The sequence below is a fragment of the Gavia stellata genome, chromosome 10 (genome assembly GCF_030936135.1).
Source record: "Gavia stellata isolate bGavSte3 chromosome 10, bGavSte3.hap2, whole genome shotgun sequence".
Lineage (NCBI taxonomy): Eukaryota > Metazoa > Chordata > Aves > Gaviiformes > Gaviidae > Gavia > Gavia stellata.
Window position 1 is genome coordinate 8,634,077 of NC_082603.1, and position 12,321 is coordinate 8,646,397.

The 12,321-nt window shown below is 44.4% G+C and overlaps 1 protein-coding gene across 1 annotated transcript in view; it reads left to right on the plus strand.

The window, feature by feature from the left end:
* Positions 1-12,321, plus strand: part of PACS2 (phosphofurin acidic cluster sorting protein 2) — a 78,700-nt gene that overhangs the window by 50,285 nt on the left and 16,094 nt on the right. The window contains exons 14-19 of the mRNA XM_059821642.1: positions 375-479; positions 1,999-2,105; positions 2,830-2,984; positions 6,391-6,501; positions 8,593-8,701; positions 10,633-10,665. Coding sequence (XP_059677625.1) covers positions 375-479; positions 1,999-2,105; positions 2,830-2,984; positions 6,391-6,501; positions 8,593-8,701; positions 10,633-10,665 — 620 coding nt within the window. The remainder of the gene's footprint in view (positions 1-374; positions 480-1,998; positions 2,106-2,829; positions 2,985-6,390; positions 6,502-8,592; positions 8,702-10,632; positions 10,666-12,321) is intronic.

Sequence of the window (12,321 nt, forward strand, 5' to 3'; positions counted from 1 at the left end):
AATCACTTAATTCCATCCTTGAAGGAGATTGTTCCTGGCTTCTATGAATCCAAAATTCCTTGGCCTGCTGTTAGTTGGTGTAAAGTGATGTAGGTAAAAGTGCATGGCAGAAGGAGTAATGGCCAACAAAACTAAGGTGGCTAATGGAGGAGCCTGCAAAATATTGGAGCCTGCAGAATACTGCAGTATTGAATAAGCTGATAAGTGTCAGTCCCAGCAGCCAGCACGGCTGCTAGCATGCCTTTTCTGATGGGGTGACTGAGCACTGGCCAGCCATGCACAGCCACCTCTCGTGAATTGCAAGAGCTGGAGCTGGTGGCTTGATGATTAGAGCTGACATCTCCTACTGTTCTCTTCTCTGTCTTTATTTCCAGATCCCCAGGAAAACAGTGTATGACCAACTAAATCACATCCTGGTTTCCGATGACCAGCTGCCAGAAAACATTATTCTTGTCAATACTTCTGACTGGCAAGGCCAGGTAAAGGCAGGAGATCCTGAAGCACAGTTCTCCTTCACTGTTCCTCCTCAGGAATGGACAGGCCTTGAGCTCTACCACTAACCAAGTAGGTTCTGCTGCTTGGTTGGAAGAGCAGTGGTGGTGCGTGGGGGCTGGCAGCATACTGAGTGTTCAGTGCCTACAGACTGGATTTCATTTGACCAGGAGGTGCTGTGGATCTTGTAAAGCTTTGCCACCTGAGTCTTTCCACAGAGGTTTTTTTCTCTTCTATGAAATGCCATTCCTTCTGGTTAACAGCACACTGAGAATGGCCAGACTCTTGCACTCAAGAGCCTACTTCACAACTGTGGTAGACTGGGACAAAGAACCACTGACCTGTGGTTTAGGCTGAGGTTTCTAGGCACAGGTGATGAACACAGGAGAAAATATTTCAGGTCAGCTCTGTTGCCTTGTACGCACACTTGTGATTCCTGACTGCAGGTATGTCACCCCATCTTTTCTGAGTGAGTGATAGTTGTGTTAAGGAGAACCCTGAGCAGTGCTTTGTTATGCTGGCAACATGGGGTGGTTTGTTATGGGTTTGGAACAAATTTTGCTCCTTCTGGAACCTTAGTCTGAGAAAGCAATAAAATATATTTTGGAAGATATTTGGAAGAGGACCAGTAGACATGTGTTGGGTGACTGTCGCATGTAGAACTTCTGCCAGGCTTGTGGAGTTACATTGTCTGGTTTGGCTTTCTGCCTCTGGAAGAACTAGGGTCTCAATGTCTGAGATCAAAAATACCAGCTGAGCTATGGTTCCGGTTTCTCTGTAATTAGAATATAAATAAATGCCTTCTAGAGATGGACAGAAGGCATTGTAGGTTGTTTTCCAGTAGTTTTAGCAGCTTGTGCCTGCAGTATCAGGACATGAAGATAGCATTGGCTGGGATGTATAGATTAGTGGTGCAGAATTTGAAAGTGTTGAGATAATTGCTGAGTCAATATTATGTCCATGTATATCTGAGGTGTGTGTTAACTTGTTTCCCATTAGCTGCATGACGGAAACAGTCCCTCATGAGGAACATGTGTGTTGGTAGCACCCTTCCCTTTTTTTAGTGCTTGAGGATGGGCAGAACATTGCATTTAAGTCCTTTTGAAATCAGAGAGAGATGCAACTGCAGTTCCAGAAGCAGATGAGTAGACAGCATCTGCTCTTACCCAGTGCTGTCTGCTAGGCGAATGACCTTCTGCTGCTGCCCTGCTCTCTGCAGCTGTAAAAACCCTGCTGTTCTAGAGTTGTCGTTGCTGTGTTTTGGATATAGTGTTGGTGTTCGTCAAGAAGGTGCAATGCTTCCATTTTTCTAGAGGAAGAGCTTTGCTTTGGCTGATGCACACAGATGAGGTATTTGGGAGATAGCTGTATCACTTAAAAATTGGACATGGGGAGAGTGCCCACACTTGGGTGTGAGAATACCTAGGAGGCTGGGAGAGGCAGATTTTCTTCTTGTGAAAAACTGTACCAAAAAAAGGACTATAAAATGTTCTGTTCTCTCCTCAGTACCTATCAGATGTCTTGCAAAAGCATACATTGCCAGTGGTCTGCACATGCTCCTCAGCTGATATTCAGGCAGCTTTCAGCACTATTGTCTCCAGGATACAGAGATAGTAAGTTCTCACCTTGCTTGTGTTGTTTGTTGAGCCTCAGCTCTAAAAGCCTCTCAGCTCCTGTGCCCCAGTGCCCAGGGAGTTTTCCATCCAACAGCTGAGAAACACTTCTCCCTTCCAGTACTTCTCCTCACTCTACTCTCCTGAAGTCAGAGTTTTGTGGCTCTTCAGCACTCGTCAGCCCTGCAAAGTTGTTGCTGTTCTTCCATGTGTGTGGGGATACAAGTCTCCTTTCACTGACACCAGTGATTTTAAGATTGTGCTTTGGAGGCTGCCTCCTAGGTCAGATCTAATAACCAGTAAAGCATGCAAAGCTAATAGGTAGATTTTTAAATAGTTCTTGCTCCCCCCTGCCCTCCAGGTAATTCCCAGATTAATTCCTCAGGCATTCCCTAGATACCTACTGAGGGCTGTGGGTACCTGAGTATGTTCTTGACACAGCAGTTAATTGCAATAGGTACATCCTAACCTAGATAGTTGAGTCCAGCCCTTTAGATTATCAAAATGTGTGAAAGAAGGAGCAAGGAGATCAGTTAAGAAAGTACTGAACAATGTTGCATTTTGTTAATAATGTTTTAAGCTGCTGATAATCACTGTGATATTGCCTTGCATATTGAACAAGCTCTCTTCTGCCATGGTTGTTATTAAGCAAATTTTTTTGACTTGTTCTGAAATAGCTGGTTGGAAGCACGATTATGAATATGTTTCCTCTTTTTCTGTCTAGCTGTAACTGCAATTCGCAGCCTCCAAACCCAATTAAAATTGCAGTGGCCGGAGCCCAGAATTACCTCAGTGCTGTATTGAGGCTCTTTGTAGAGCAGCTGTCTCACAAAACCCCAGACTGGCTCGGCTACATGAGATTTTTGATCATCCCTCTAGGTAAATAAGGAACAATTTTTCTTCATAGAAAGATGAACGGGTTAAATATGATGTGTTCCCTCAGGAGAAGCCCTCCTGGAGGCTTTGGCTAGGTATATGGCTGTTAAATGAGGCAAACGTCATGCTGTCATAGTATTGTGTAATGCTTGTGTTGCTGCTCTTGCATGAGTGAATTTCATCTTTATGTTCTTGATGCCAGAGTCTGCTTGTAAACCTTGAGTACTTCCTCCCCATACAGGGAGGCTCTTATATATCTTTTTATCATGGTACAATGAATGCATAGAATAATGCTCTGGAAGCCCTTTCCCTGGCTGAAATCTTAAATTCATTGGGCACCATGTTTCCCAAAGCGATAACTGTTCTGGCCTCCCTGAGGCTGACACAGAAAATGTTTATGGAGGAGGGGGGGTTGAAAATTTTTTAAAGGCTCTGAAACTGCTGAGAGTTTAAATTATTCAAATTACATGTATCTTTTGACCTTTCCTTTACATGCTGTTCTCCTCAGGTTTTCCCCTCAGTTTTCCAGCACCTTATCTCTGCTCTTCCAGCAGCTCAACAAGCCTGCCTGGCTGGAAAGTTACCCAGCTTGGATCACTTGTGTTGGGGGAAGTAGAGTGGACTGATAATAATGTTAGGGGTCTTGTTGTAGTCAGAAATGTGAGGAATGTTGTAGTGGTGAGGCCCGGGAAGCCAGGCGGTCACCGATGCTTGTGGGCAGGGGCGTCTGGGCAATGTTGGTGTTGTAAGGGTGTGATGACAAAAGCTGGTCTAGTCCGAGGCTTGGCTTATGTGAACAGGGCACTTAAGTGATGCAGGCAACAGAAAACTTGAAAAGCACTTTTTCTCAGTATTTTCTGGTCTTCCAGGTTTGGGACCAGCTGATGGCAGTTGCTGTAGGAGTCAGAAGCTGCTGGCCGGCACCATGAACGGTGGGGTTAGGCTGTTGATTCAGTGGTGGGATTTGCAGAAGTCAAATGAAAAAGGCAGAGGAAGAGAGCTGGATCCTTCTGTAAGGAAGGCATTTAGTTTCCAAAGTGGTTGGCAGGAAGAGGAGAGAGCGCTTTAGGGGGTAAAACCAAAAAAAAATATTTCTGCAAGGTTAAATGTGCTTTGAATGAGAGTCTGTGAGACTGAGGACTTTGGTCCTCACATGCAGACTGTCTCCTGCCTTCAGAAGAAGAATTTTCTGTGCTGCAGTCTTTAATGATCTGAAAATATTCTCTCTTTGAAAGTGAAACACAAGATTTAGCTAGTGTGTTTTGGGGTTGGTTTTTAATCTTAAAACTTTCTTTGGTAATTAAAAAAAAAAAGAACAAAGCACTTTGATAATGGAACTGCTTCAGAACTGTGAATGCTTTTTAAATGTACTTTAAATATAGAAACTTCTCTAACAGGGCCTTTCCCATAGAAGTCTGCAGTATTTCCTGATTGGATCAAGTGCTTATTTCTGGCCAGCTTTCTGGCAGTTCATTAAAGTGATTGAGGAGCAATCTCTCTCTGACAATTGAAAAAGCATCAAAGACAGAACGGTGACCATGCCATAAATGTCTTAAAGGAAAAGACTTTCTGCTGTTAGCAGCACCTTCGAAGTAGGCATGGTGGAGTTTTTTCTAAGAGGGTTTTACCTTCTTAGTCCACAACTACACGCTGCAATGACAGAAGAGTCAACCTACAGTGGTTTGTTAACAATGAGAAATGCATAGTGCCTGTAAGCATCCATACTGGGAGATTCAGTCCTGCTTCGTGCTTCTGATTCTATGGCTGCAACTCCTTTGATGTCCAAACTAGTGTATAAACAACTGAATAAAGGGCAAATAAAATAGAAAAAAAAAAAAAAGATTGAGGGTTATTTTGGCTATTTGGTTATTTAGCATTTTATTTAGCTCCCATGGATAGAACTTCTTAGGAGACCTCATGTTTAGTACTTGTTTCCACCTGCATCTGCCATTTGCGTTGTGTTTTCCCAGCGTCTCGGAAAGCTTCTCCGGTGCATGGTGCAGAGCTGTTCCACATGCACTGTTTAAAACTCCAAAAGAAATGCAAAAGAAATGATGGCTCTGAAAGTAGCCATGATCAGGAGGGTCCAGGAAAGAACTTAGGCCCCAGTCTCTAATGACACCGAGGGGAGCTCAGAGAGACCTTCTGCTTGAACCTTTCCTGGAAGTCTGGAATTTAGCACTGGTTTGGAGGACTGAGAAAAGACTGTGTTTTTTCAGCCATGAGCTTTACTGGAGGATGGTGAGCATAGTTAAGCAACTGGGGTCTTCTTGGAAGGAGTTGTCAGGTTACCAGTTCCAGAGACTGCAACAGTTGAGTCATCAGCTTGTAAGTGTGGCTTGATGTGAGAATTCAGAATGCAGGAAAGATAAAAATAAGCTGATTGGGAGGAACTCTGAGGCCATTTCATGGCTGATTGTAAATGTACGGGACTAAAGCTGAGCATGACTGAAATGTGGTGACCGGAAGGTGCAATCCTGGCACACCTTTTCTTCTGTGTTGAAAAACTGGAGTGGTAGTCGCAAGAGCGGGTTGTCTGTTTTGGGAACATGTGTGGCCTAAAATGAAGGTAGTAAATTTTTACCACCTCCCAGGGCAGAGTTTGTCACTTAAATGTCTTCCCTCTTCTGCTCAGTGTAAGTATGAAGTCAGATCTCTATCCAGGGCTGCAAGCTGGAGGCTGGACACGCAAACTTTCTCCAAGGAGGTCTTTCATTGCTCATAGAAGAGCCATAAGGCTTAGCAAGAGCAAGCAGGGACCTGATGCATACGCCAACATTCACTGGGGACTGTAATCCTTGTAAAGCCTTCTGTCTTTAATTACAGTCTATTTATTGGTGGAGAAGGGCTGTGAGTTCAATTAAACGAGCCTCCCTGAGGTTTTTTTTCCTGGTTGGGGACAATTGCCTCTTCTTAGTATTGCAAAACAGCTGTGGTGCGAGAATGGTGTTTGGAGGAAGGCGTCTGGCTCCTCTTGGCAGAGGTGACCTGGTCACGGTGCGTGCAGTGCAGCCTGTGGGCAGGAAGGGCTGCTGGGAAAGCCGCTTGCAAAACTGAGAGACTGAGATGGAGAGCCGTAGGGCCTCTGTGTCTTCCAAATCATTTATTTCCTCAGCAGTTTCCCAGTCCTGTTTTCTTTGGCCTTTTAAAATTTAATTTGGCGGGGAGGGGAAGGGGGAGGTGTCACTGAAGGATATCAGTGGTGTTGAAGCAGTCTCTCTGCTGGGAAGTCTATTTGCATGCTCTTGTATAGATAAGCTGGACTAAATTACCAGGCTATAATTGAAGACATTTTTTTCTGGGGTGTCTAGTGTAGTTTTGATTTTGGAATTGGATTCCTTACAGATAAAAAACACACTTGGGTTCAGTGCTGGGAAGAAAAACTGTCCTGTTTTCCTTTCTTTCTTAGGCTCTCATCCAGTGGCCAAGTATCTGGGGTCTGTAGATTATAGATACAACAACTTCTTCCAAGATCTAGCCTGGAGAGATCTGTTCAACAAGCTTGAAGCACAGACCACTGGTAAGACCATGTGTCTGTGTCTGGCCTGTGTGGGATAAAAGGCTTGAATGAGTAATTTTAGCAAAGGTCAAGTAAATACAAGAGGAAGCAGACAAATGTTTTTGTTCTCTTTTCTCCTCACTCTACCACATTCCCTTTTCAGATGCTGACCTTTGTATGTCCTCCACGTGGTGGTTTGCAAACTGTTGTTGGCTCCCAGAGGCACTGGCTGCCTCTGAGTCACACTGTCTTTACCTAGCTCTCAGCTTTGTTCTTTGATTTGGAGGTCTCACTACCAAGTTTAGCACTTTGCTTTCTTTGGCCCTTCAGAAACTGTCTAGCCTAAAAGATTTGGAAAACTGGAAACTCTGTGAACATTAACTTCTATTAGTTGTGCATGAGAATGACCTTGACATTTCTGAGGTCTGCTGGCAGGATCTTTCTCATTAAAAAAAAAAAAAAAAAATCTTGTTCTTCACTAGTGTTGTAACACGTGGGAGCTGCCCTAGGTCAGATCAACAAGTTCCTGTTCTGATCTGTTCTAGGCCAGGATAAAGCCTTACTGTGTGTTAAAGTACTAATTTGCTTAAAATATTAATGCTTACAGTTTTTCCATCTGTTCCTTCAAGAATGGAAAGAAACAGGAGAAAGGAGGATTTGCATCTGACATTTAGGGTTACATGAAGGCTTGAGACTTGACTGAGGAATGATGCTGTGATGGCAGTGTATCCCATACAGAAATTTCACTAGAAGGAAAAAGTTTTGGAGTTTTTGGAGTGCCATGAGGGTGAGGAGGTTACAGTGTGGTTCTCCTGTTGGAATTGCAGAGTGCCTGAGGCTCCCAGGATGCTCCTGGAAGTCCTCAAGCCATAAGAGGAGGAGACAGAGACCTCTTCACAGGTGATTGTTCAGAGCCTTTTCCAACAGATGGGAACTTTGCTGGACAAGGCCCTGGGCAGCCTGTTCTGAAGGTGAAGTTAGCCCTGCTTGGAGCAGGAGACTGGACTAGAGATCTCCTAGTGTGCCATCCAACCTACACTTTTCCTTGTTTCTAAGCTTGTGGAAGAACAGATGTCTGGACTAGTTTCTTTTAATTCCTTCCTGCACTTGAAAATGCAGACAAATGTCAATACAGACTTGCTTTTTGTGTCTGGGTTAGGAGTACTTCATTAGCTATAGAAATCCAGCTCGAAAGTGTATCTGTTCTTTAGTTGGTTGTATGCTGCAGCCCTTATTTATTGCCTGCATACCATGAGGAAAATGCAGCCTCGTTTTTGTGCAGTCCAGACCTTGTAGATTCTTCATTTTCATCTGTGGAGTGAGAACTGCACAGAAACCCTGTGATAGCATAAGAAGATCTGGCAAAGAATCATAGCTTTTCACAGTTTGCTGTTCAAATACAAAGAGTCTGGGTTAAAATGCCCATTAAGGTATGGAAGTGCCTGGTGAAGGTCACTTGTGTGCCCTTGATCTCACAGTTGAGGCTCTTTGCTTGAAACCAAAGAAATGTGGAAGACATTTAGGAAATGTCTTCCTGTCGACTTGAATCAAACACAGTCTCACAGATCTGAAGCATACTTGCTGCTACACACGTGATCTTTGTGCTCTTCCTACCCTCGCGTGGCTCTCAGTCTTTTCAGTTAATTCAGCAAGGCCGTGAGTTCATTAGGAAATCAGGTAACTCAAATGCTGGTGTGAGCAGAGCAGCTCAGCAAGGCCCTGGGAGAGATGGCAAGGCACTTTCTTCAGCAGATACCTACAGTCAAGGTGCAAAAAAGACTAAAGCTGACTCTGGACAGGTACACATTTTCAAAGAAAAGCATTTTAACGAGTATAAAATAACCATAATACTTCAGCCAATAATGCTGTGTACAGATGTCCGTGTATCTAGTGTGCCTTCCTAATGTTTTTACCTTGGTGCACTTGTAGGATGTTTGCTTTTGGTCAGATAGCTTTACAGTGCTAGGGGGTAGGCTGCAGAGCTCCCTTTGGAAGATGCAATTCAAATGCAGCTGGCTGGGTACTATGAGGTGCTTGGCTGCGCAAATGGAGGACAGTGCTGTTGATGGTCTGAGAAGTCACTTAAATTATTTTCTCTTTGTTCTGTTGCAGTTCCAGAAACGCCTGATGTTGTCTCCCGGATAACGCAGTATATAGCAGGGGCAAACTGTGCACACCAGTTGCCCATTGCTGAAGCGATGCTGACATACAAGCAGAAAAGGTATGTCACTAACATAATACTGACTTTCCAGAGTGAGCATCAGGTTGAAAGCAACGTGCTTTTCTCATCTTGTGTGCCAGCAGTCTTAAAATCAGTCCAAATTGCAAACACCTTGGGAGCCTTATAGTAGCCTGCACCCAGTGATGTGTCCCACTTAGATAACAGTTAATCTACAACAGTGTGATTACTTTTAAGTGCAGTGATTTCTTTGAAGGTCTGAGAGGTCTGGGGAAGTGGGGACTAGGCAGGATGGGGGATGGACAGATTATATCTGCTTAAGTTCTGGAGATCTCTTACCACAGAGACCTCTCCCTTACCACAGAGACCTTAGGTGTGTAAGACTGGACTGCAGCATTCCCCCGCAAAGTATCTTCCATGAGACCTGGTCTGTCTCCATTGGTGTTGAGGAAACTGAAACCCTTTCTTTTTGGAGTGTAAATAGCAGAGCTTCTCGAAGGAGAAACAAAATCCGTATTGATTGGCAGTTGCAGGCTGCCAGGACTCCTGCTGGGGAGGGCTGACATTCACCAGGTTTTATTTCAACTTCCCTTAAGGGATAAGCAGCCTGTAGGAGGGGGAATTGGGGTCTGAAAACAAGATTCAGAAGCACGTAGAGCCTCATGTGGCCGCAGTCCAGGAAGAAGAGTAACTGTCACTGAAGGGTAGAGATGCATTGCATCTGAGGCATGCAGGAGAATAATAGAATCTAACTCATATCCCAGTAGTTTCTGAGAGTGGGACAAACACTCAGCTCACATGATTTTTCTCAGTTAAGGACTAGCAATCTCCTACGAGGCGTGGATGATGTTAATTGTTAATTACCCTTCCCATGTTATTTATAGCTGATTTTTCATTTTTGGACCATTAACATCCCTCATTGGTGCCTCCTTTGCATAAGAACTGGGCGGGATTAAAGGTGTGGGTAGAGTCACTTTTTTCCCCTCTTTTTGGAAATGCTTATTGTATACTGCTTTTCCATTCCTGTGTCTGCTTGACATTATTTTGCAGAAATGATTCAGTAAAATTTAGCCCATTCTTCATGCTCTCCTAGGGAGAGCATGGACTGACTAGTCCATTAAGAGTGCACTCTCTTCATGTATTTGTAAACTTCTATAACGTTAACCTGATAAAGGTGAAGTTTGGAGAGCCACAGGGTACTCGAAGCTCTTAACTTCAGTCTTTTGTTTTGTGGAGTGAAGACTTACCTTAGTTACCAATATGGAGTTCAGACACCCCTAGTGCAGGGTGAACCCCTTCCGATGGCTGCCTTGTTCTTTCTCTGCACTCTTCGATTGCTGGTTCTGCACTGGTCTCCACTGCCTTCTTCATTCCATTACAGGTTCATTTTTGTTGTTAACACATATTTAATAATTTTGAGTTTCTAATGTGCCCAGAAAGGTCAGTTTGGTACTTTGTTGAAAAACATCTGAAATACACTTCAGCACTTAGCCCTCACAGCAGTGTGCATGACCTCTTTACCAAGCTGGTCTGATCCATTTGGATTTTGGACCCTTTGGACTTGGTGGTGCCATGCCTGAAGCTGTTGATAGGTTTAAATCAGGCTCAAACCCTGCAGAAGGTTACTTGGAAGAGAGATTGCTGAGACTTTTAGTCAGACTCATGGCATAGCCTGCTGTCTCTTAGTATCTCTGTTGTGTCTGCTTTAAAATAACTTCTACTTTCAGCTAAGTACCCCATGAGCAAACTGGAGAGTGGGTAAGAGGAGCAAGCTCTCCCATGGAGTGATGGGCAGTTACCTCCCCATGTGGCTTTCTTTAGAAATGTGGCTCTCTTGTCATTGGCAGCAACTTAGGGTATTGTGAAAAACAACACAGAAATTGTGTTTCCATTAGCACTATCTAAATGAATGCATCACTTTGTTGTAAGTATAATAACATATTTATCTTTTTCTTTGGTTGCTTTCTGAAAAGGAAAAAGAGCTTTCATTTTGATTTTACCATAAGGTATCTGTTCCTTTTAGGTTCCCTTTTCCATCTCCTATCTCTTTTCCCTCATGAACTGGTCTTTAGTGCCTTGTTTAACAGTTCCTGCAGGTCTGGGATGCACAGTTTGTGCTTTAGGTTAAATTCTGCTCGCTGCTTTGAAACTATGGCATCTGTTGGCAGAACGCACTGTTGAAAATGACTGCTCTACCTTTGGACCACGCATATGGGTTCCCAGGATGTAGATTGAATGGGGATGAAGGGGTTATTGAGAGAGTAGCTTTGAGCAGTAAAACACAGAGAAGGTAGGGTTTTTTCTTCCCTTCTTCTTAGCCATCAGAGGATAAAAGTGTAGCTCCAAAAGGATGACTGAGCAAAGGCTTCTCAGTTCCCGTCTGTTGGAACTGGAGTGCTGTAGGTGACACTAAGTGGCTCAGGGTGGGGTTCAGCTGTGCAGTATCTGAGTGCAGACCAGCAAATATTCTCCCTGTAATCAAAAAATTGAGGACTAGTCTCTTACTGGCAAGCTATCCCAAACGTATGGGACTTATCTGAGCTTAAGAGAGAGGAGACAGATGTATGCTAGCAGTGGAGTTGTGCCCTCTGAGCTGCCTCCAAGACCCCCTTGCTCTGCAGGGTCCCCTGCTTCAAATCATATGATTATTGGACATTGTGTATTTTGTCCTCAGTTCACAAAGTTATTGCAACTCCCTCTCCTTCGAGGCCAGAGGTGAATGGCTTCTGCAAGGCCAGCTTTCAAGGCAGTGGTCCGTGTAGAAACAGCAGCGCTACATACAAATTCATCGCAAGGCAAATCTCCCAGTATCCTAGCATTTGCTCTGTTAAACAAGCCCTAGTGGTCCAAGGAAAGCCAAGCCAGTCTTTAGGATGTAGCTGTATGTGATGAGCTGCTTTATAACTTTATTGCCAGCTATCCCTATTTTGACTTACCACCGCTCTCCTTCCTGTCCTCTTGTTCTGTTTGTCATGGCAAAAGGTTGGCGCATGTACTGCCTGTGATGGACTGCAATGGTGCGAAAGCTTTGTCCCATTCTTTTGGAGCATCTGCTGACCTTACCTGAAATCAAGGGGGCTGGCAATGAGGAAGGGGTTCAAGGAAGGAAATTAATTGCCATTTCAGCTCGTCTGCGTTACACTGGGTGACTGACTTTGTGAGCACTGGGAGAATTACGAGTTACTGAATTGTCAAGAAACTCTGCAGTCTAGGCAACATCTGGGGAGCTGAGACCATGGTGGCAGAGGTGGGCCTCTCACCAGGAGGGGTGTATCATCAATATTGGTGTATCTCTGCATTGCTTTCTTGAATGAAACCCTGCGGTATTTGAGATCTGGGACTCGACAGACACTCATTCCCAGCGTAGCTGGATTACTGACCAGTTCTGTGAACCTGGGCTGGTGTCACCCACTGTAATTCAGTGTCCAGCACAGCTCATGCCATGTGACTTCTGGATAGACCTTGCACGAAGCTGGGGAGCAGCTTGGCTGTTGGAAATAAAAGCATTGCGCGCTTGTCAGGGTGAAGGCTGGGTTGTTTCCTACCTAGTTACACATTTACCAAAAGCTCTTCACTCTGGTCTGTTGTAGAGCACTTCCCCAACTCTTCTTCCCTGGAGCACAAGTGCCTTGGGTTGGAGGGTTCCTGGGCAATAGGAAGCA